Here is a 22,364-nt window from a genome sequence, read left to right as displayed (position 1 = left end):
TTAAATAAATTAATACATTTTAATGGAAATTAAATATTAAAACTTACTCGCCAAGGCAACATTTCAACTTGAAATATTTAAATAACTAATATTTAGATATATATTTTTTAAATTAATACAATTACAATGCAACAAAATTGCTTAAACCTATATAAAAATAAAAATATTTAAAATATAAATAAAATGATAGCAATGATACTTAAACAAACTGAAATAAAATTAATAAAAACTATATACATACGTTTAAAAAAATAATTAAAGTGGCAAAACCACAACAAATTTTAAAACAGAACTTTAGTTTTAAAAACTAATTTAAATAAATAACTATAATAGTATATGAGTAATGCTAAAACAGCAGACTTGAAGGCAGCAAGCATGTCCTACAGCAGACGAAGCGTGTGTTTCTGGGGTCTTCCAGGAGGTGGCGCCATTGCTCTGTGCAGATGAAGCCCTCTGTAGGACCCCTACGGTAACATGATTCTTTAGGGGCCGAAACAGAGGACTGATTGATTTTTGCATCCCTTTATCATTGTGCTGGAGCAAGAACAAGGCGCCACGCTGGCAGTGAAAGTACAGACTGAGACGGCGAGGAGCTACCGCGATACATGTTTAAACATCCTGATGTGTCAAGGACAGGTCAAAGGTCAAGGAGTCGAGAACCAAGGGTCGTGTGCTAAAATACGTATTGCCTTCTTTTCCTTCTTTCTGCTGCTCTATGAGAGAGAGAATATTCTGCTCGGCCAATCCAGAGACTGAGATGAGAGATGTCTTAGCTCAAATATCAAGCACAGGTGGGGAACGACTGAAGTATCCACGAGGAGAAAGACACAGGACTAATGAATTAAAATAAGTAATGCAAATGATTCATCCACATCCGCCGTGCACCGAAGAGGTTTGTGAGGTTTGATGTGCGCCGTAGATCATCATCATCAGCTGCTGCTCACATGTTGCATCTGGACCGGGTTTCTCCGCATCCGAGACGCTCAAGCCTTGGAGAAAGTGTTCCCCGAGGGGCCGGGGCCGGGACTGACCGCGTGCTCGTCCTGCCAGCGGTCCACGCATCTGCGGCGTGCGTTCATGAAGAAGTTGCTGACGGTGGAGAGCTCCAGCCCCAGCTGCTGCGAGATGGTGATCTGCATCTCTTTGCTGGGACGCTTGTTCTCCTTGAAGATGGCGATGAGCGTTCGCCGCTGGAGGTCGGTGAAGACCAGGCGCTGCTTCTTGGGAACCATGTTTCTGTCTTTGTGCTGCTCCTGTTCCTTTCTTTTGCAGGCTGCCAGGAGGAGAAACAGAGAAAGAGACGAGTGAAAATAAAAGAAGTCAACGTCCAGAAAATCATGCATCCAGTAGAAAACTGATGAAGGAAACCATTAGTCATTCAATAGAGTATGATTTCTGTCTGTTACTTTTCAGAATTGATTGCAAACTTGGTAAACAAAAAATGGGTTTAAAGCACTATATGCATATAGCTAGTCAGAAATACTAGTTAAAAATATCTAACACCGTGATAGTGTGATTTAGATTTCAATTTATATTTAATACATTTATATCCAGCTCACAAAAATATGTTGGGAATTTTTTACTCTCTCTCGGAATGTTCTCGAAAAATTTACATCATCCAGTTTTTAAAATGTAAAAAAACATAAAAAATTGTGAGCGAAGATTGCATTTTATGATTTTATATAGTGAAGTTGCTTTTGAATGTTACCTGAACATTTTGAAACACGTAATAATAATAAAAAAAAGTGATGAACGTCCAACTAAAATATTTGAAGAAAAACGTTCCATGAGTGATGTACAGTATAAATAATGTTTTTGTGCTGACGTTTTGAGAATGTTGTTAAAGTCAAGAGAACTTTTTAAACAAACATTCCGTTAATGTTTTTTCTTGGATGTGTTAACGGAACATTCCATTTTATCGTTTTGCAAACATTATCGAAATGTTACTTTTGAATGTTTTTGGAACGTTCTGAAACAAGTAGTAGACTAACAAAAAAATGTCAGACAAGCATCAAAAGTAAAAAAAAAAGTTATATGAACGATGTATATGTGATCATTTTATGCTAACGTTTTGAGAACTTTATTACAGACCAGAGAACTTTGAATAAATGTTCTTTTGAATATTACTGGAAGAACATTTGATCATAACATTAAAGCAAACGTATTTTAGAAGATGTAAAAGAAGTCTCTGTTGTGAGTGTATATGTGAAGTTTTGTTTAGCTTGTTAAATTTGCCACTTTTAGGTAATGACCCAAAAAGCACCATTTTGGTGTTTGTCCCTTTAAATGCAAATGAGCTGGTGCTCCAGCCCCCTTTTCAGAAAAGGGCGGAGCTTCAAAAAGTCAAGCTCCTGGATAAAAATAAACATTCCACTATTAGTATAAGCCTGTTATCTTTACAGGAAACATACTCGGTTTCAAAGTCAGACATCTGATTAATATTTAAATCTATATATATATATAATTTTTATTTATCAAAACAGTTTATGTCTCTGAGCTTGTAAGCCCCAGAAGAATAGAACACCCACATTAAATGATATAAATTTCTGCTACTTATAGAATAGTTATTTGTTATGATTATAATTCCTGGAGTATATTGCACTGTCCCCAGATATGTCTAAATGTGCAATACACAACCAATAATAACACAAATCAGACAGTGAAGGCCAAATTACTGCATAAAATCCATGTTACACTTTATAAAATAAAGGTTGCAAAGGGGGTTTCATAGAAAAAGTATTTAGTGCTTTTTATTGCTCTCCTTCTCTACTCCCTGCTCTCGAAGATGGCATAGATAAACAGTGGTCGAGGCATTCAAACATCCTTCCCACTACATTTATCTTTAAATTAGACATTATCACATTCAGACCCAGCAAGATGTTCGTTTATCTACACTTCCTCTTTCACCTCTTGAGGCTATTCTGTCTGAGAAAAAGTTCCTAAGGGTCTCATTGCAATCAGATAATTCTGTTTTGTGTTTAACTTAAAAGAAAATAAACTAAAATATTTTGGTTCCCCAAAGAAGCTTTCAGTGAACAGTTCTAAAAATCAATGGTTCCTCATGGAACTATTGATGCCAATAAATATGTTTATTTTTAAGAGTGTGCATTTTGCAGGTCTATGCATTTAATTTGCTTTTGACGTATATTTGACCAATATTTGTTGTAGTTAAGCACAAACCAGTACATTCAGTGACTCTGTGTGTATGTGTGTGTGTGTGTGTGTGTGTGTGTGTGTGTGTTTAGTGTGGGACTCATGTTTGAGGACCCTCAGGCAAAATCCACTCTTCCTCTGTGAGCTGTTTGCAGTCATCCAGAGGATTTATTTTCATGTGTTCGTGCTCACAGCTGATTCTATAAAACACTGCCAAATCCCAAGCACTTTCCACTTTTTAGCATCAAGCACCACAGAGAGCAGGATCTGTCCGTGCAACACAATCCATGATGTCAGCGTTTCACAGTCCTGCATCTTATCATTCATTAAAACATAAATAATCGTCTGCTAATGCACGGAACATCCCTCTCTGTTTCTTACTCTAGAATTCTGATATTCCTTCTCTTGCATGTGTCTGTATTTCTCTCTCACACACACACACACACACACACTCTTGCGGTGTGAGGGTTCTCCCGGTGAGATTGTGCTGAGGAGGCTGATGCCAGGCCGAGCGCTGTATGTCTAATTACAGAGAGCCATGAGCCAATCGATCTACCCTACACAGTCAAATCTGTTTACTGCTGCCTTCTAAAGCTGCAGCTCACTCATCCATCATATTCATACCACCACACACACACACACACACAAGCACACTACTATACCATACACACACACATGCAGAATCACTCAATCAGAATACTGACTCTACAGCAGTTCATGCATCTATCTATCTATCCGTCATTTTATCTATCAATCCACCAATCATTTTATGATTCTATATATGTATCTATAGACCATCATAACTAATTATGACAACAAACTGTTAGAAGAAAGGGATCTATATAGAACCATAGGGTTCTTTACTCAACTCACTCAACTTATGCTAAAAAGGTTCTATAATGACAAGAAAGAACCCTTTTGGCACAAAGGGTTCATATCTTGAATTTTGTGATCATTCACATGCATTCATAAATTCATTTGAATACACCGAATAATGCAGTGAAAGAACGCACTCAAAATGCACACATGCACTATGATTTAATCATGTAACTTCACATTAGCCTAGATGCATGCACTTTTTAGGCACGATTTGTTTAGTTTTAGAATATACTTGATACTGTTAAAAGGCACATCATTAAAACAAAAATACGAGTTCACATTTCACACCTTAACAAGCGTGGAAAACGTATTTATAACTAGCTACTAAATTAGTTAAAAATGCCTATCCATATACAGCTATGATTTGCGAACCCCAAACTGACTCAAATGATTCGCGAAACCGCTATGAACTCCCGAACTTATTCAAATAATTCGCGATCCCAAAATTGGCTCAAATGATTCGCGATCCCGCTACGAACTCCCGAACTGATTCAATTGATTCGCGATCCCCAAATTGACTCAATTGATTCGCGATCCCGCTACGAACTCCCGAACTGATTCAATTGATTCGCGATCCCGCTACGAACTCCTGAACTGCTTCAAATGATTTGCGATCCCCAAACTGACTCAATTGATTCGCGATCCCGCTACGAACTCCCGAACTTATTCAAATGATTCGCGATTCCCAAATTGACTCAATTGATTCGCGATCCCGCTACCAACTCCCGAACTGATTCAATTGATTCGCGATCCCGCTACGAACTCCCGAACTGATTCAATTGATTCGCGATCCCGCTACGAACTCCTGAACTGCTTCAAATTATTTGCGATCCCCAAACTGACTCAATTGATTCGCGATCCCGCTACCAACTCCCGAACTGATTCAAATGATTCGCGATCATGCTCCGAACTCCCGAACTGACTCAAAAGATTTGCGATCTTAATACACATAATGATATAAAAGTGTGCACATGGAGAGAAATAAACAGCAGATGTTCATGTTAACAACTTATTTAACTTGAGCAAAGCTGCTAATACACATATATTTGTTAATAAAGTAAATAAACGAAAACATGAACATAATGCTACTGAATAAAAATAAACGATCCACTCAAAAGTCTCTGCTCATGACAGGACCTGGATCAGTGAGTTGCGTCTCGGCCGATGACGTCACTTCCATGGAGGCATGTTGTACACGCCCCCCGTCCATTAACTCCGCCCCCACGTCAAAACATTGCCACAAAGAGAGACGTGCAGAAAAGTGAAGCGCAAAGGAAAAATGGTATAGCATGCTCAAACTAGACTGACATGCAAAATAAAAGCAGCCTTGCAAATAAATTAATAGATATGACCATGGAAAATATATATTGCAAAATCATTGCTTTCCTCTGTTTCATTTGTTTTGCAATTCTTAATTTTTGTTAGCAAAAAGTAAATTTATTTTCTCAATACTTTAAATAAAATGTTTTAAATTTGTTTTATTGCTTTTGTATATTTTAAACAAGGTAAATCTTTCTGATTTATTAAAATAAAAAGTCACATACATGGATTTTTCTGTGCTAAGCCCCGAATCTCCACTCACCCTAGAACCACCCCTGACTAATACACTATATTATTTAAATTATTTTAGAGATGTAGGCTATATACATCACTTAAACTTTATTGAGAGACGTTTAGGAACATTCTGAATATTTTAGGTTAGGGTTTGTTCGGTATTTTGATTCATAAGAACATCGTAGCTGTCTTTGCTGGACAGATGTGAAGACAAAACAAAATCATACATGGAGAATGATGGAGAATAAGATATAGACTCTCCTTTTCTCTGACCAATATGTACAGTTCTTTTGTCCGATTGTCTGCTGTTTCTGTATCGAGCATCATCTCGGCTCTTCCCCACCAGCCTCCTCCCGGTGTCACGCGCTCCGTGGGGGATCAATACGGATCGATCGCCCGGGAAGGGGCCCTGATTACTGGACCACGTGCGCAAGAGAAAACAGAGGAAAATCGATCATTGCAGCTTTTAGGGCAACAGCAGAGCGCAGACAGAAAGAAGAAAGACGCACATTAGACGCACTTTAACATTCAAACCAGCAGATCCGTTCAAAACACCGAGCAGCCCGTACAGTCCTACCTTGCTTTATTTATTTATACATCCATGATAATAGCCTAACATGGTTGCACTCAAATGTTGGTCTTAAAGATAAAAAAATAGGCTATTATTTTGAACCCGAATGTATTCAGAATCACCATTCAGGAGATATAGGCCTACCGCAAGAATAATAAGCTAATATGATCGTACTAAAATTGATATTATTCACTCAATATTTAGCCACATGTTCATTTAGCAAATGCATATCAAATAGACTACAAGAAGCATTTAAAAAAAGCAGCTGCAAGAATAATCAAAATACCAGAGCACGTGCACGTGCAAAACACTACAGAAATGAGGATGCAATTAAATATGCATTCATTCGGTCGCTTGCATTCAGTGTAACGTCACGTCGCCACGTGCGTGTGTAGAGACGCACGAGCCAATAACGTTTCATGTGATTGGCGTGTCTAGAGGCGCCATTTTGAATAGTACAGGTGGGATTTCTGGCAGAAAATGTTAAGGAGTTTCCCTAATGCACAACAGTCATTTGGCTTCAGATGTCTTTGGGCATAACCATGCGGTTCACTTACAGTGCCTCTATGGTATGGAAAACAGAAACTGCAACGGGCGAGTAGACAATGCATATAGCCTAGCTAAAACACTGAAAATGCACAACACTATAATTTCACGCACAGTTTATTCAGATCTCAAGCGTGGAGCATTGGTGAATGAACGCAATGCAATGCAAGACTGTGGGAAAATAGGCTAATAATTACCAAAAACACCATAAAATGCTGATCTATTTGCCTCGAACAGAGAAATGCTTACTTTTTATTAGTATATCTGTTAAGATGAAAAGAATGAGCTGAAACCGATTGCCAATTGTTTTATTTTATTTTATACACCAAATGAAGATGCATTTCATTTCAGCAAACGAACCAAAATAACCTTATTAAAGCGAATCTGGTTGCATAGCTAAATAATATCTGTAAATGCAAAAAATGACCTCTAGCTCCTCCAGGTCCAAATGAGTTCCAGCATAAATCCTTTTAGACAGTATATTCCTTTTATTGTCGCTTATTATGAGAACCGCATTCAGTTGCTTCATTTGAACCCTTTTCCTAACAAGTTAATAGTCCAGGAATCGATTGACCTTTGCTTTTAAACCTTCCCATGGCCATGAAGCATGTATTTAATATATAGCCCGTGTCTCACAGCAGCGCGTGCCAGCTTTGATAACTCTGCATCTCCAGCTCAATAATAATACAGTGTGTAGCACTTAATACAGCCAGAGTTTGCTGAACATTTTGGGTTTTCAACAGTTTAGTTGTTATTCCTTTTAATACCGTTTGCAATAAATCAGAATCAGTTGCGCCAGAATAAGGAACCATTTGTAAACACTAAAATATATCAGACAGCATATTAAGGGTTGTCTGTGACATCAAGACTATATAAACCCGCACTGATAAGAATATTATCCATGTTGACTCGTGTGAAGGAAGGCGCATAATCACAGAAAAGACATTGAACTCGGGATGTGTGTGTGATGTTTGCAGATGACATTTTAATGGGCAGAGTCTGTTTAGTTTTGTAATCCAATAAGCGCTGATATTGATATCTTATCACTCAGATGGATGAGTATACTGCTGCAGTTTGTCCTTTATTTATATTTCCTATGTTCTTCTGAATTCATATGGCAGTTTTTTTATAGAATATGAGGGTTGCCTAAATCAGTATTCATTAATTCATCTAATCTATTCATCACAATCTCGTATTATTTTGCTTAGGCTAACTCTTTAATTTAAAAATTAAATTTTTTTTCTTCTAAACAAACTTTCTAGTGTGTGTCTGTGAGTGTTTGTGTAGACTCAACCAGTCGATAATATGTGTAAAATTGTGAAGATGCTTCTTGTGACTAAAAAGGTGTTTTGCTTCTGCAATGGTTGGATTATAGCCTAATTGTTACAGAAAATGATCCATTGTACATTTTAATGTGTAGGCAGTTTTAAACTGATACCAACGCAACGGTGCCAGATTAGGATTAGATTTACTTTATTACAATAAACTTTAGTCATATATTTAGAAGTTATATTGAATTTTTGACATGAGTTAAAACAAGGCTGCAGTGCGTTCAATGTGTGTTTTTTTTTTGGGGGGGGGGGACTTTGGCACGCATATGATACGCATTTTGGCGTATATTGGCAAATAAGCACCTATACCCTAAACCTAACCATTGCATGTAAAATGCACGCTAAAGTCCATTTCTGTGTAGCTATATATAAATACTACGTAAACAACAATAATAATAATAAAACATTTGTGCAAAATAAATCCTATTTCCGTAGCCTTGAACCTCAAAAGGTCAATTAAATGAACATTGCAGTTATTGTACATATGTGAGCATGCCGTCTGCTGAGGTGGGTGTGGTCTGTGTGCGTGTGGGCGTGGCTGAGAGAGCGGGGGGCGGGGTCGATAACTAACCGCACCAGGCCGCTCACAGCTCGGCTCGGGATCGATGGCTTGAGCGGCGCAGTTCTGTTTTTGGGAGCGGTGAAACGAACCCTCTCCCGCGCAGGCCGGGCTACTGCTGGCGAGAAACATCATGTCAATCAAAGCCCAGTCAACACAAACCAGATCAACAATACACACCCAGTACATGTTGCTGCAGTTATTTAATCAATGCGGCTCCTTTCTACTGCTTAAAGCTGCAGTACGGAACTTTTGACGCTCTAGCGGTTAATAAACAGAACTGCTTGCGTCTTGCGGAAGAACATCGTAGCCGGAACTACTTCTCTCTGTTTATGTCTATGAAGAATCACAAAGGTACTGGGTTACTCCGCCGCGGTACCCCCGAAGCAATCTAAAATAGTCCGAATATAAACACTTATTATAGGTGCACCCTAGTGATTCAGGACAAGCTAAAAACACGGTTTGGAAAATGGATTCATGGTGTTCTCGCTTATTATATACATTTTTATAAATTTTGAACACAAACAAAGTCACGGACCGCAGCTCTGATTGGTTGTTTCTTACCGGGAGCAATGGAGTTTCTGCAAATGGCAATAGGACACTGGGAGGAGCCAGAGGAGCTTGATTTTTTTCACAGATTATCTGTCTCATATTCTACTGTCAGGACATAATGACAGGTTTAATAAATATGTAAAAATATATAAATTATAGTTCCCTACAGCACCTTTAAAATATCACTGCAACAGCGTTTTCTTTCTTTTTTGCAAAACAATGTTGATTTTAAAAAATCGTAATACGGAACCAAGTGTCCTCAAGTGAATTGTTCACTGGCTTAAATTCTGAGTTCAACAATATCTTAGGCTATTTGATTTGATTTAATAAAATAAATGCAATATTAAAATTCTGTAGAATACCTTGATAAATTATATATATATTTTATCTTAAGAGTTCAGTATGAGTGAAGGTAAAATTAAGCTGTGCTGGTTTTGAGAGGATGTCAATGCTCATCATCGATGCACTGAGCGTTTGACAACAATAAGGTTAAAGCGGATAATTTAATTCGATTTGTATTTCTGTGTGTGTGTGTGTGTGTGTGTGTGTGTGTGTTTGGCATCATGTCGTGTGCACGCGCCACATAAATCTGTTCTTCGAGATGTATTGTTGATACATTTTATGTAATGTATGCTAAAGAAGAAATAATAAAATTAATGTGATGTTTAAAAAAATAAATAAATACAAAAATCTGTTCTTCGTGTTTTTCTGCAAGCACCACAAATAGAAATCCTTTTTTTTCACGACTTTTCGTTGTGAAAATAAAAGATTAATAATTAATTTCCATGCACGTTTTAATACGATCTGCACTCACATAAAAATGTGTTTATTAATGAATTGCGTGTTTGTTATAAAAAGTCCATCCATATCAGCGCGCGATGAGTAAATAATAATGAAATTAAATGAGAGTGTCCGATAAAGAAAGAAATAATTTGATAAGCGGTTTTCTGTGAAATGAAATAAAAGCGGGTTATCTGACCTATTTCAGGAATTAATATTATGTTTAAAAATGTATTGTTACTGTAAGATTTATGTCAACAAATAATAATGATAAAAAACAGCAACACAATATTATTAGGTGAGTTAGCCTATAAAGCATGGATTCTTTTTTTAATGCAGGCTGCCTCATAGTCCCAAACACCTCAGAAGAATTCATATTTATATTGCTTGTTTAGATATTAAATAGCACTTTTACGAATGCAGACAGTAGTCAATATCTGTCTTGTGGATCTGCTCGAATAATTCAAAGAAACATGTCGAGAATTTATTACTGTGCAGCATCCTATGCGACTTAAATAGAGTTAGACTTCAGTTACTCATCTGTGTGTGTGTGTGTGAGAGAGAGAGAGAGAGAGAGTTAAAAATTAGGCTAATTATAAATAATCAACCAATCCACTAATTAAGCCTATATCATGCACAGAAATCTTTTTTTAAATAACTACTTCCCAAAAAAAATGCATTACTAGGGCAATTGCATTTTATAATATGATGAATTATTTCTAAATAATCTGAATGTATTGTATACCTCCAGATAGCTTGATTTAGAACTTTTCAACTTTATTTAATGAGACTGGGATTTTATGAAGTCTTTATAGAGGTTCATATTGGCTTTAAAAGACACAGATTCTTTTTTTTTTATTTAAATTTTTTATTTTAGCATTAATGTGCTGAAAGAATGTCTTTATGAAATCTCACACAGATTAGAAGGCCCTTCAACCGATCTGGTTATAGTTAGATCAGATAATATGAACTATATCAGCGAGCGAGTTTGTTGTCTAATATAAGCGAGGTTTTCTCTTTGTCCAGGTCAGGACGAGTTCGTCTTTGTCTTGGGGCTTTCCTAACTGGTCTCCGAAATCAATTTGTCAGTGGACAAACATCTGACAGACCAGGTCCATCCCCAGCAGCTCAATTAAACGCCATTCATAGACAGTTTGATTGATCTGGAAGCAGAGAAGTCATTGCAAGAGCAAACCATCACTTGAAGATCTTTCTTTTATGTTTGTGTGTTATTCTCAAGTGTGTTTTTGATGCTGAACATTTCACACACACACACACACACACGTCTAAAGGATTTCGTACCATATAGATATGTCCTATTAAAACTTTTTTTCATATATATAATTATTGTATTCGGAGATGTGAATTTAAAGCTGAAATGTTTTGTTCACATCAGTTTGCTAGTTTGATGTCTGAAGAGTGAAACACTGTTGCATTCAGAACATTGATCTGTTCGGTTGAGCTCCTGTCAATCATGCTCTGGGGGCGGGATTATGTGATTGTCCAGCCAATGGCAGAGTGGAGTGCTTGTGAAGCATGTTTTCTGCACTGAAATGAATCTTGATAAATGTGTTCATGATTGTGTTTGAGAGCAGGTGACATGTGGAGTATATTCCAGGATGTTTGCAATCATTTGCTTTTTAATAAAAAAAAAACAGTTTGTGGAACAGAATGCAGTATGAAGTATGAAAACTAGAATGGAAAGGTTTCAACAGCACATTAAACATAACCCTGTGTCCCAAAATGCAATGTGCTAGACTCGACTTTCTTTTTCCAGTTTGATGAGTAAACCGGAAGTAGTATGTACTGCGCATGTAAATGTAACATGAACTATACAGTCAAATTTACTAAATAAGTTAGTTTTGCTCTAATATTAGCTACTTAAAGTAAATTGAACTTCATAGAAATTAACAAATAATACAATATAAGAATAGCATAAACTATTAAAATAAAGTGGTAAGTAATTAATGCAATAAAATAATAATTAATAAATATTAAAATAAATACAAAAAATATGTATTAGGTTATAATGTGAATTAAAATGAGACTTAAAAATTATAAAAATATTTACATTTATAAAAAAAAATTAAGATACATATTTTACATGCTGAAATGTGCAATGTGCAAAATAAAATGCTTATACAATACTGCAGAAAAAGTATATTATTATGAACTCAGCTCTATCCCACACACTGTTATGTGCATGTTTGTGTGTGTGTTTATGCTTGTGTCTGTGTGTGTGTGTTTGTGCACGTGTTTGTTGTGCGTGTGTGTTTGTGCATGTGTTTGTGCACGTTTTTGTGTAATTGCTCATGTTTGTGTGTGTGCATGTTTTTGTGTATTTGTGCGTGTCTGTGCATCTGTTTGTTTCGTGTTGCTGCATGTGTTTGTGCATTTGTTTCTGCATGTGTGTGTTTCAGAGACAGATCTGTTAATGGGAAAGCTGGTGGTGTTGCAGGGAAGGGGTCTGCGCGACCATGTGTGTGTGTGCGTGTGCGTGTGTGAGTGTGTGTGTTGCACGGCTGGTTGCTGCTGCTGGCGAGAGCCCCAGAGATGTAAGAGCGAGCAGGGGAAAGGAAATCAATACAGTTTCAGCGCAAGTCAGATAAGCCTTAACAATTTGTAGTGCAGACACACTCTGTAACCCAACCTCACACACACACACACACACACACACACACACCACAGTTTTCCTGCATATGCACAGGTAGAAGCGTTTAAACATGCGACCAGACCGCTGTATTTTCATGCACATTCACACCTACATAAACAATGACACCAAATATCTGAGCGCTGTAGAGTGGAAATGCACCTGTTTTGCATTATTCTAATTTCATACTATTTTTTATTTTTTTTACACAAATTGAATTTGCTAATGAAAATGCATCTTAATATTTGCATGTGTATCTTATTGCAGCTATCATATCCTAATGATCTTATGTGAATATATTTAATGCAATTTGTATTAAATGCACTTATTTTATTTTTTTATTGCATCTTATGTGAATATATGAGTGCTGGTTTTATTCATCAGATGCATGCATGCAGGATAAATGCTGTTATTTTGTGTGAACACAATGCACGTGCATCTCAAACCTTCTGTATTTGCTGACAGACACAAATGATAATCAGTGGAGCATCTCGCTCCAGTTTTTCCTTTCTCTTCTCTTCTCGTTGTGCCGTTGCTCACCTCAGTGTAATATCTGTGTGTGTATTCATGGCAATGAGTGTGTTACGCAGCTCCACGTCTCCCTCCTTCACGCTTCTCAATTATTAAAGCCTCGATCGATCACTTCAGCAGCTCTCCTCCATCCTGCGCTCCTCACAAAGTCAAAGCTCTCTCAATCAATGTCCGTCTGCTTTCATGTCAGACATCATCTGCTTCATGTTCTGAGATCTCATGCTCCTCTAAAACACGCTAACCATCATTTCCACACTTTTGAGGAGAGAGACGGGGAAAGAAGAGACTGGTTTGTTTTGGATTCTTCTGAAGCGTGCGTGTGTGTGTGATGTGAATATAAAACAGCATACAGAACTGTCTGTAATGTAATGATTATATTCTGATAATATGACAGTTTTGAGTATTTTTTATATGCATTTGTTGCATCATTATCATATTAGAATATATTTGGGGTGTTTTGTTTATTAAGTGCTCTTATAAGGACATTATATTTCATTTTATGTAATTAAACCACATAAATCTATTTTAATATATTTGTGGTATTTTATTTAAGTACATTTTATTTAATCATATTTAATGTTTATTTTTTTGTGATTTATTTTTTTATTTATTTTAATTGAATCGTGAATATTTGGATGGTTTAAATGATCAAATACCTCTTTTTATATATTTTTATTATTTATATCCGAATATATTAACATGGTTTTATTAATAAAATAAAAAAATCTATCTAATTTTCCTATTTTTACTTGTTTTGCTCCATGAATAGTCATGGTAAATTATAAACAAAAAATTATCGATCTAACACATGAACGAGAGAAACATACATCTGCTGATATTCACAGTTCAGTCTGGAGATGATTCAGAGCTGGAAAATCAAGCAATAGCACAGGTTTTTTATTGGCTGGTTACTGTGGTCATGTGTTGCTAGGCAGAATTCACCAACCACTGGTTATGGATCAGAACTTAACACTAATATTAATGTTTGAACAATACAGGTTTTTCACTGACTGAATCTCAAAATGGCCAAATACTGTTCTATATTTCACCGTACGCTTACTGTTTTTGCTATATATATATAGCATTAAGTACTAGTACGCCAATCTTAGCAAAATATGTAGTATGCAACAGCATGCTAAATGGAGTACTGTATCCCAGAATGCAATGCTTTTGACTTATTTGTGTTAATATTTTGTTTGATATTATTTTTTTTCACTTTACATTTTATTAATTTTATTGTATTGTAGTTAGTTTATTTTTAACAGTTCTGTATAGTTTTTATAAAACTGTATTTATCAGTTTCAGGGTTATTATAGATAAGTAACTTAATCTGAAACTAAAATTAAACAAACAAAAAAAATCATTACATGAAGTAAAATAGATTTTAATTGAAGTTGAAAATTGTAAATTAAAACAGTTTCAGCTCGTTAAGTTTCACTTCATACATTCACTTTGTACTATTATAAATAAATAAAAATAATAATAATAAATAAAAGTATTTAGACTACGAATACTGACAGAAATGCCCAGCAAAATAAATTAATAAATATATATTAATTTGAAAATTGATTTTTTTTAAAGAATTTTATTAAAATCTATAATATGATTTCAAAGATACAAAAATATGTTTTTTATTTTAGTATTTAAGTTAAACATTTTCATAAACATAAACATTTTGTTTAAAGTAATAATTTTTTATTGTATTATTTATAAATATTTTAATGCACTGCATAGCTTGACTCAACCTTCCTTTTTTAGTTTGATAAACTGGAAAAAATACTGCAAATATAAAATGACCTGCAGATATAAGCATCATCTTGGCTCTTCCTTTTTGATTTTGCTTATTTATAAATGATAACTGAAGGCCATTAAATTCAATGTTCAATGAGACAGAATATCATACTAACTGAAGTACACTATTATCATCCTAGTGTACAGTGTAGTATACTGTATTCTGTTCTCATCAGCTTTGGACATTTACAATCTGCTTTAAAAACATCAGACGAGCTGCTTTTGCTTTATAAGTGCCAGTAGAATAATGACGTTAATGTTTACAGCTGCTTTATGAGAGACTGCTGTGATTTTTCCGAGACGTTTGCTGTTGTAATAATCTAATGCTCTGTCACTTTTATGGATTGTTTCTTGAGTTGTAGAAATCAACACTTACAGAAGCATTTGTGATTTAGATGTCGATAGATATACATGCACTGTTTGTGTATAAACTCTTTGTGTAGCATTTTTGTATAAATGCTGTATAAATCAGATTCTTGTGTTCTTACGATGTCCATGTGCAGCTGCTTTCCTTTGGGAATCACTGAAATGATTTTAGGTTCATCTCTGTGCTCTCTAGACTATAATGAAAAACATTATTGTATGTAGTTTTATCATCTGTGCTTTCTTTATGAATCGTTCACTAATGCTGTGTTTGATTATCTGCGTATAAAACCTGAAAACCGCTCTGTGTTCCCGTTTCAAATGCAGGTTAAAGATTTAATTAAATCATAAGTGAACACTTTCTATCATAATGCATTATAAATGTATTCATAATGACTTAAATTACACATAAAAATTAAGACCTTTAAAATGCATGTGTAGTGCATTCTTTAATGCCCATTTTTTATATTATTCATGCATTACACTGTAAAAAAAACAACAACAAAAAATGTATCTTTAAAATTTAATGTTTTGATCAATGCATTACTTTTATTTAAGATGCATGGTTTATTACAATGCATTACTGTTTCTTTGTAATTATGTGTGAAATTGACTTGTTTTCTCTCAGTGTGCTTTTTAAAGTTCTAAATAATTAAGTATTGCAATGCATTATGAGTTATGAAAATATTAAATGTGCATTATACAACATTATGACTTATCAGTAACACTTTACAGTAAGGTTTCATTAGTTTACATTGACTCATGCATTAACTAACAGTGAGGAATGCATGTGTTTCTGCTGTGGATTTGAGTGTAGCTCTGGTCTCCCGCTGTGTCTCTGATTCAGTGTCTTTAAACACAGAGCTTTATTAGACTGTCCTCACGTTCCTCGTGTGTTATTAAACCGCTCAATGACCCTCTCGTGTCTGTGTAAGAGCTCTATTAGAGGCTTATTCTCAAGATGGATTCACCAGAGCCTCCGGAGCATCAATATCTCTGCGCTTGTAAAGTGTTTGCAGAACATAAAATACTTAAATAGACTTCGGCGGTTTATGGTCTTGTTTATAAGGAAGACCATTCATTTTTAGTCTCCAATATTCTCAGGTTTTTATGGAGCTGAATCACTTAAAAGGTTTATTGGAACAAAATACTCCAAACTTAAAAATTTCACGTTAAGTTATATGTGTTACTATTTGTGAAATTTGCTAGCAGTTTCTGAATAAAAATTATTTCTAGACCAAATTCATGGTCTGAGGTTATTCTATATAAAGCATAAAACATTTTCATATTTATTAAGGATATTTGTGCATTAAATATAAGTCCAGTTAAACGTTAAACCTGTTTCAATTATCTTTTGGTTACACATTCCTATATCAAAATAAAAAATACTTAATTTAAAAGTTGTAAATAAAACTTATTGTTAGAGTATTTACAGTTTGAAACTTCACATTTAATTCAATGTGTTTTTTTGCCATTTCTTTGTACAGTAATTGTTTTTGAAATGAACAGTAATTTCTTAGTAAATACTTTTTCACTTAATTTTACAAACATATCCAAGATTTTATAAAGGTTTCTATACAGTGCAAATACATGATACAATCAAGATTGACCTATCTATTAATTTTTAAACATTTAGTGTGTGTGTGTGTGTGTGTGTGTGTGTGTGACTTGATTGCAGACATCATAACACTCTCTTCTAAAACTAAATTATTGTTGATTTAACGGTAAAAGTTAATTGATTAATGGTAAACTGTGATAGATCTAATGGGACATTAAATGTAATTTTACAGCAAAATATACTTTTGGAAGTAAAAAACACATATCATCTTATAATTAACAGTGAAAACCCATAAATTGACATTCCCAGAATCCTCTCTTCACATTTGATAGTTATCACTGAAATAATTATATTATGTAGGGTTTTATGTTGTGAAATGAATGTTTATTGCATTATTATATTGTTTTGTGTTTGTGTGTATGACACTGTGCACCTGTTTATTTTTTAGCTTGTGGAAAAAAAGTTGATGAACTTTGATCTTTGAACTTTTTACAATTTGCAGTAAGAAGAGAAACGTGAGATTACAGGGCATTTTCTATCATTGAGATATTAAAGAAAGACTGTGTGGTTTTTATTTCTCATGCATGTAGGTGTCAGGAAGTATAATTTTGTGAAAAGATGAGTAAGAGATGAGTGACATGCCTCTGATGCAGATCTGAATGCTGTGTTGGTCAGAATAACCTCAGAGAGAGAGAGAGAGAGAGAGAGAGAGAGGATGTCTTAGTTGTGCTGAGCAGTAATTAATCAGAGTTGTCATGTGATCCATTAGACATTCAGATGCACACAGAGTGGACGTGTGTCCAGCGCAGGTCACTAATGCTGCCCTCTCTAACCACACACACGTCTCACGAGTCTCTGTCCACACAACCCCCTAAAACTGAGCGGAGAATATATATTGATTAGGACACTAATACATCTGGAATATCAATATGATGAATAGATGCGGTCGAGTATTTCACAGCTCTAATGCTACCACACTTTTGCTTTTATTAGGCTCTTTACCTTTTTTTTTTTTTTTAGTATTGAAAGAGTTTCTTGTAATGTGTGTGTTTACATGCTTTTTCATGCAATTTAATTAAATTTGTGTGCACACTACAATGTTTTCTTTAATTGAATCTAAGTAACCAGTTTACTTTCATGCATTTTTATGATGATCTTGCAGAGATCATGCCCCTGTCGAAATATATCTACTGTCAAATGGATTTCTATATAGATATATAGATTTCTAATATATTTCTAATTAATATTTTTTATTAGAAGATATTTTTATATTATAAAGCATAAAATAGGTTAAAGTAGGCATAAATATTGTGTATATGAGTTTAACAGGTTCAAATGTATAGTTAATATATAGATTTACAAAATAACAGGTTACAGCAATTACAGTAATTTCCAGGTAGATCTAGACCTAAAAAGGTAACCTAAAATTAATAACATTTATATTAACTGGTTTTATTCAGCACATAAATATTATTTAACCGACCTATGTATATTAATTTAGACCAATGCAACTATTCTTATGTGTTAAATCATGTAGCTTTTTAAAGTAATAATTGCAGGTTAGCCCTAAGTTTCCTAAGAAAACTCTACTCAGTGGGATAATTTGCCTACACAATGAGTGCGTATCCGAGGTCCCCATCAGACGCATGCAAATGCAGCCGCGTCACGCGCGTGCGTGGAAACGGACGCGTAAACAGCGCGTTAGAACAAAGCGCGCGCAGCCGCCTCTCAGGCCCGGGTCGAGCATCGATCGGTGCTTCATTTCAAAAGCACGCTGGGAAACTGCGCTATCGATCAGCTGGTGGTCTTTCTGAGCCCCGGTGAGAGTCGAGGGGCATCAAATGGACCCCGAGGACGAGGGACACTCGGAAAAACACACAAATATGAGCATTTGCGAGAAATCCCGCGAGCGGCGACCTCCATCTGTCGTCTATCAGCCTCTGACAGCTAATCGTTCTGTAATGTGTGATGCTCATCCAGTCCGCAACACTCTTTAAATCCAAGGCGCCTCTCTTAAAAGAAAAATGGCTCTCAAGCGAAAAAAATGGCTCTCAAGCGCACCAGACAAGGGCTCTTTGTCTTGTGTTAAAATCAGAGGCCTTTTACTGTTAAATGGCATCTGTAGGTTCCTTTACCAAAGTGTAATGAACCTAATCCAACACACACACACACACACACACACTGAATGATTATCAATTGAACTACAATAAAACTCGAAAACAGATTAAGGGAGCCTCTAAAATGGCATTAACAGTAAGTCTAGTTCGTGCTTTTTCTAGATACTTTATCTTTTTGTTATGCACTGTTAGAAATAACGGGTCCATGGAACCTCATTGAAATGTACAGTTCACTGAAAGGATCTTAATGAAACAAAACTGGTTCTCATCGATGCGAAAACATCATCTTTGAAGCATTTATTTTTATAAGAATGAAAAGGTTGTTTACATTAAGGTTTTTCTTTTAAGAAAGCTTCTCTGAAAGATTTCAAAAAGTCTCTCTTCTGTCAAACTCCGCTTTTGAAAACTTTATTATAAAAACAAAAATAGGTTAAAGTAGGAATGATACATTGTAACACTGTAACATAGCTATATATGTGTGTGTGTGTGTGTGTGTGTGTGTGTGTGTGTGTGGATTTATAAGATAGGTTGAAGTATATATAAAACAGGTTACACCAATTACAGTAATTTCCAGGTAGATCTAGACTTAAAAATGTAACCTAAAAATGGTAACGTTAAAATTAACTGGTTTTATTCAAGACAAAAATATTATTTAAACGACATTTTTACATTAATTTACACCAATAAAACTATTTTTATGTGTTAAATCAGGTGGAAATTGATTTAATGTATACATTTAGCACAATTTTACAGTGCAGCTTCCTAAGAAAACTGCCATGTTTGCATGTTATAGTTTGTTTGGAACGTTTCAATCAACGCGTTATTTTGTATCAATTTGATGAATGCGTAAAATCCCATGTCCCCGTCAGACGCATGTATTTTAAGAGTGTGAAATGTGTATATTTTGACTGTTTTTCCTGATTAAATGTCCTAAAGGCCGTGTGAAGGTGATGATGTCTTACCTGCAAGCCTCAAGGCGGACATCCTCTGAAACTCTGGTTCCTGTAACCATTTCCACATGCGTCTGAAAGTCTCGCGCCCGGACTTGAGTTTACTCCAGGGCTTCGGGTTGCGCAGGAGATCCGACAGAGTTCCCTGGGACCGACACAAGATCCTCTGCGCGAAGATGGCTTGAGGTATGCTGTATCGCTTGAGCTCGGCCGTGATCCTTTGCGCTACCTCTTTGGTGTTGATCTCGTCCACCTGTCCCGTGCCTCCGCTGTGCGCGCTCCCGCCGCCTCCGTGCCGCTCTCTGTCCGCCAGCATGGATCCGTTCCCCTGCGAGTGCAGGTGGCTGTGTGGGTGCATCCCGTTGAGATTAGAGATCATGCCGTGCCCGTGTCCGCCTAAACTCCGCGCGAGATGCTCCTCGCTCCGGGAAAGCATCGCCGCGTGCGACTCGAAGCCGCTTGGAGAGAGCATCTTGTCGTTGGGGAGGTGCGCGCCGGGCCCGTAGGCAGACAGCGCTTGTTGGGAGTTGTGCAGAGGACCGAGGCCGTTGGAGAGCGGGGTTAACGGCTGGCCCATGCCGGACATCTCTTTGGGATAGTGGCTGTATAAGTTGCTCATGGACGCCAGGCCGCGGTCGTCGCGCATGAGGGTGAAACTCCCGCTGACGTTCCCGGTGGCGAGGCGCTGGTGCGCGGCGTGGTGGTGATGCGGGTGCGTGTGCGGATGCGCGTGGTGGAACTTATCTGAGACTGTAGAGATCGGTGGCAGGTGCTGAAGCGGCGTGAGGGTGGTGTACGTATTGGACAAACTCATACCCGACTCGCACATGGTCATAGCGGGATGCAGGTGGCCCGACAGCGCGGGGTCGCTCCGGTACTCACCGGCTCCCTCCAGGATCGAAGCCATGCTGGACACCATCGCCGAGCGCCCGTGCGACACCAAGCCCCGGTGGGACGCCGACGAGGGTCTGCCGTGCGAGGAATTCATCATGTCCCCCGCGTGCGACCCAACGCCGTGCATGTTCTCCATCGTGAGTTCCATCGCGAGAGCTGCGCCAAAAGACCGTGTTTTCCCGAAAACGATTTCAAAACCAATCCATCGATCTCAAAGCTGGTCTCTCCAACATGACGCGCCGAAGCTTCTGTCCTGGTTAAATCGCGTCCAGCTCGCTCGCAGCACAACAGCGCTTCTACCGAGAGGCGGGACTCGAGTCTGTCTTTGAACTAGAGAGAGCGTGCGTGTGTGTGTGTGTGTGTGTGTGTGTGTGTGTGAGAGAGAGAGAGAGAGAGAGCGTGTGTGTGTGTGTGTGTGTGTGTGTGTGTGAGAGAGAGAGAGAGCGTGTGTGTGTGTGTGTGAGAGAGAGAGAGAGCGTGTGTGTGTGTGTGTGTGTGTGTGTGTGTGTGAGAGAGAGAGAGAGCGTGTGTGTGTGTGTGTGAGAGAGAGAGAGAGAGAGAGAGAGAGAGAGAGAGCGTGTGTGTGTGTGTGTGTGAGAGAGAGAGAGAGAGAGAGAGAGAGAGAGAGAGAGACGTGCGCTGTCCGCGGTGCTGAAGTCTCGTCTGTTCTGTCATTGTATGTGAGTGGTTTCGCTTTCTCTCTATAGAAAGAAAACAACTAAATGAGATCAAATATGTCACATTTATAGCATGTTTAATTATTTTAGTTTAGGATATACTTAGCTTATGAATACTATTATATATACTTAAAAAAAATATATATATATTTTAATAATGTATATATTAACATTTGTATGCGTGTGTGTTCATGTATGTGACCCTGGACCATAAAACCAGTCATAAGGGTGTTTATTTATTTATTTATTTATTTATTTATTTTTATTTATTTTTTTATTTTACATCATCTGAAAGATTAATAAATAACAGGACCGAGGTACAACTATTTGGAATCTGAGGGTGCAAAATAATAATAATAATAATAATAAAGAAATTCGCTTTTAAAGTTGTCCAAATTATGTTCTTAGCAATGTAATTTACTAATCAAATATAAAGTTTTAATATAGTAACAATACATTATATCCTAATGATTTTTGGCATAAAAGAAAAATGTATAATTTTGCCCCATACTATGTATTGTTGTCTATTGCTATAAATACACCTGTGATGTATATGACTGCTTTTGTGCTGCATAATTCAATTCCCGTTTATTTGTTACTCCTCTCGTGATCCAAATCGTTGTAAAGCAGCTTCACAGAAAAGGATAGACTACTGTGAAAGTCTTCTTATATTTAGGAGCATCTTATCAGTGGTGACTGTGAGGTGAGGACTATACCGCATACATGTAGAGTAAAAATCATGTATTTAACACTATCAACAGCAATGAGTGTATGTTGCGATCAAATTTATAGCAAAATTTGGTAGTTTTGTATGTTGGTTGAATGTTTTTTTCTTTCTTATTATTTGTATTATTAACTACAGGACAACATGCTTGTACATTACCAGAGTATTACCCAAACAGAGTGTG

At 36.6% G+C, this 22,364-nt stretch overlaps 1 protein-coding gene across 1 annotated transcript; it reads right to left on the bottom strand.

Moving 5' to 3' along the window:
* Nucleotides 1-244: 244 nt before the first annotated feature.
* LOC113046350 (one cut domain family member 2-like) lies at nucleotides 245-21,043 on the bottom strand. Its single transcript, XM_026207237.1, has 2 exons — nucleotides 19,898-21,043; nucleotides 245-1,273 (listed from the first exon to the last, which is right to left on the bottom strand). The coding sequence occupies exons 1-2, from the start codon at nucleotides 20,925-20,927 to the stop codon at nucleotides 984-986; spliced, it is 1,320 nt and encodes a 439-aa protein (XP_026063022.1). The 5' UTR covers nucleotides 20,928-21,043; the 3' UTR covers nucleotides 245-983.
* Between the last annotated feature and the right edge of the window lie 1,321 nt (nucleotides 21,044-22,364).

Source organism: Carassius auratus, chromosome 27, assembly GCF_003368295.1.
Source record: "Carassius auratus strain Wakin chromosome 27, ASM336829v1, whole genome shotgun sequence".
Lineage (NCBI taxonomy): Eukaryota > Metazoa > Chordata > Actinopteri > Cypriniformes > Cyprinidae > Carassius > Carassius auratus.
This window is presented reverse-complemented; position numbering and strand designations above follow the sequence as displayed.

Bases quoted from the DNA above. Each gene is read 5' to 3' on its own strand.
- LOC113046350 (XM_026207237.1), bottom strand. From the start codon at position 20,927: ATGGAACTCACGATGGAGAACATGCACGGCGTTGGGTCGCACGCGGGG. The intron at 1,274-19,897 runs GTAAGACATCAT...TCCTCCTGGCAG, and splicing joins GTCCGCCTTGAGGCTTGCAG to CCTGCAAAAGAAAGGAACAG.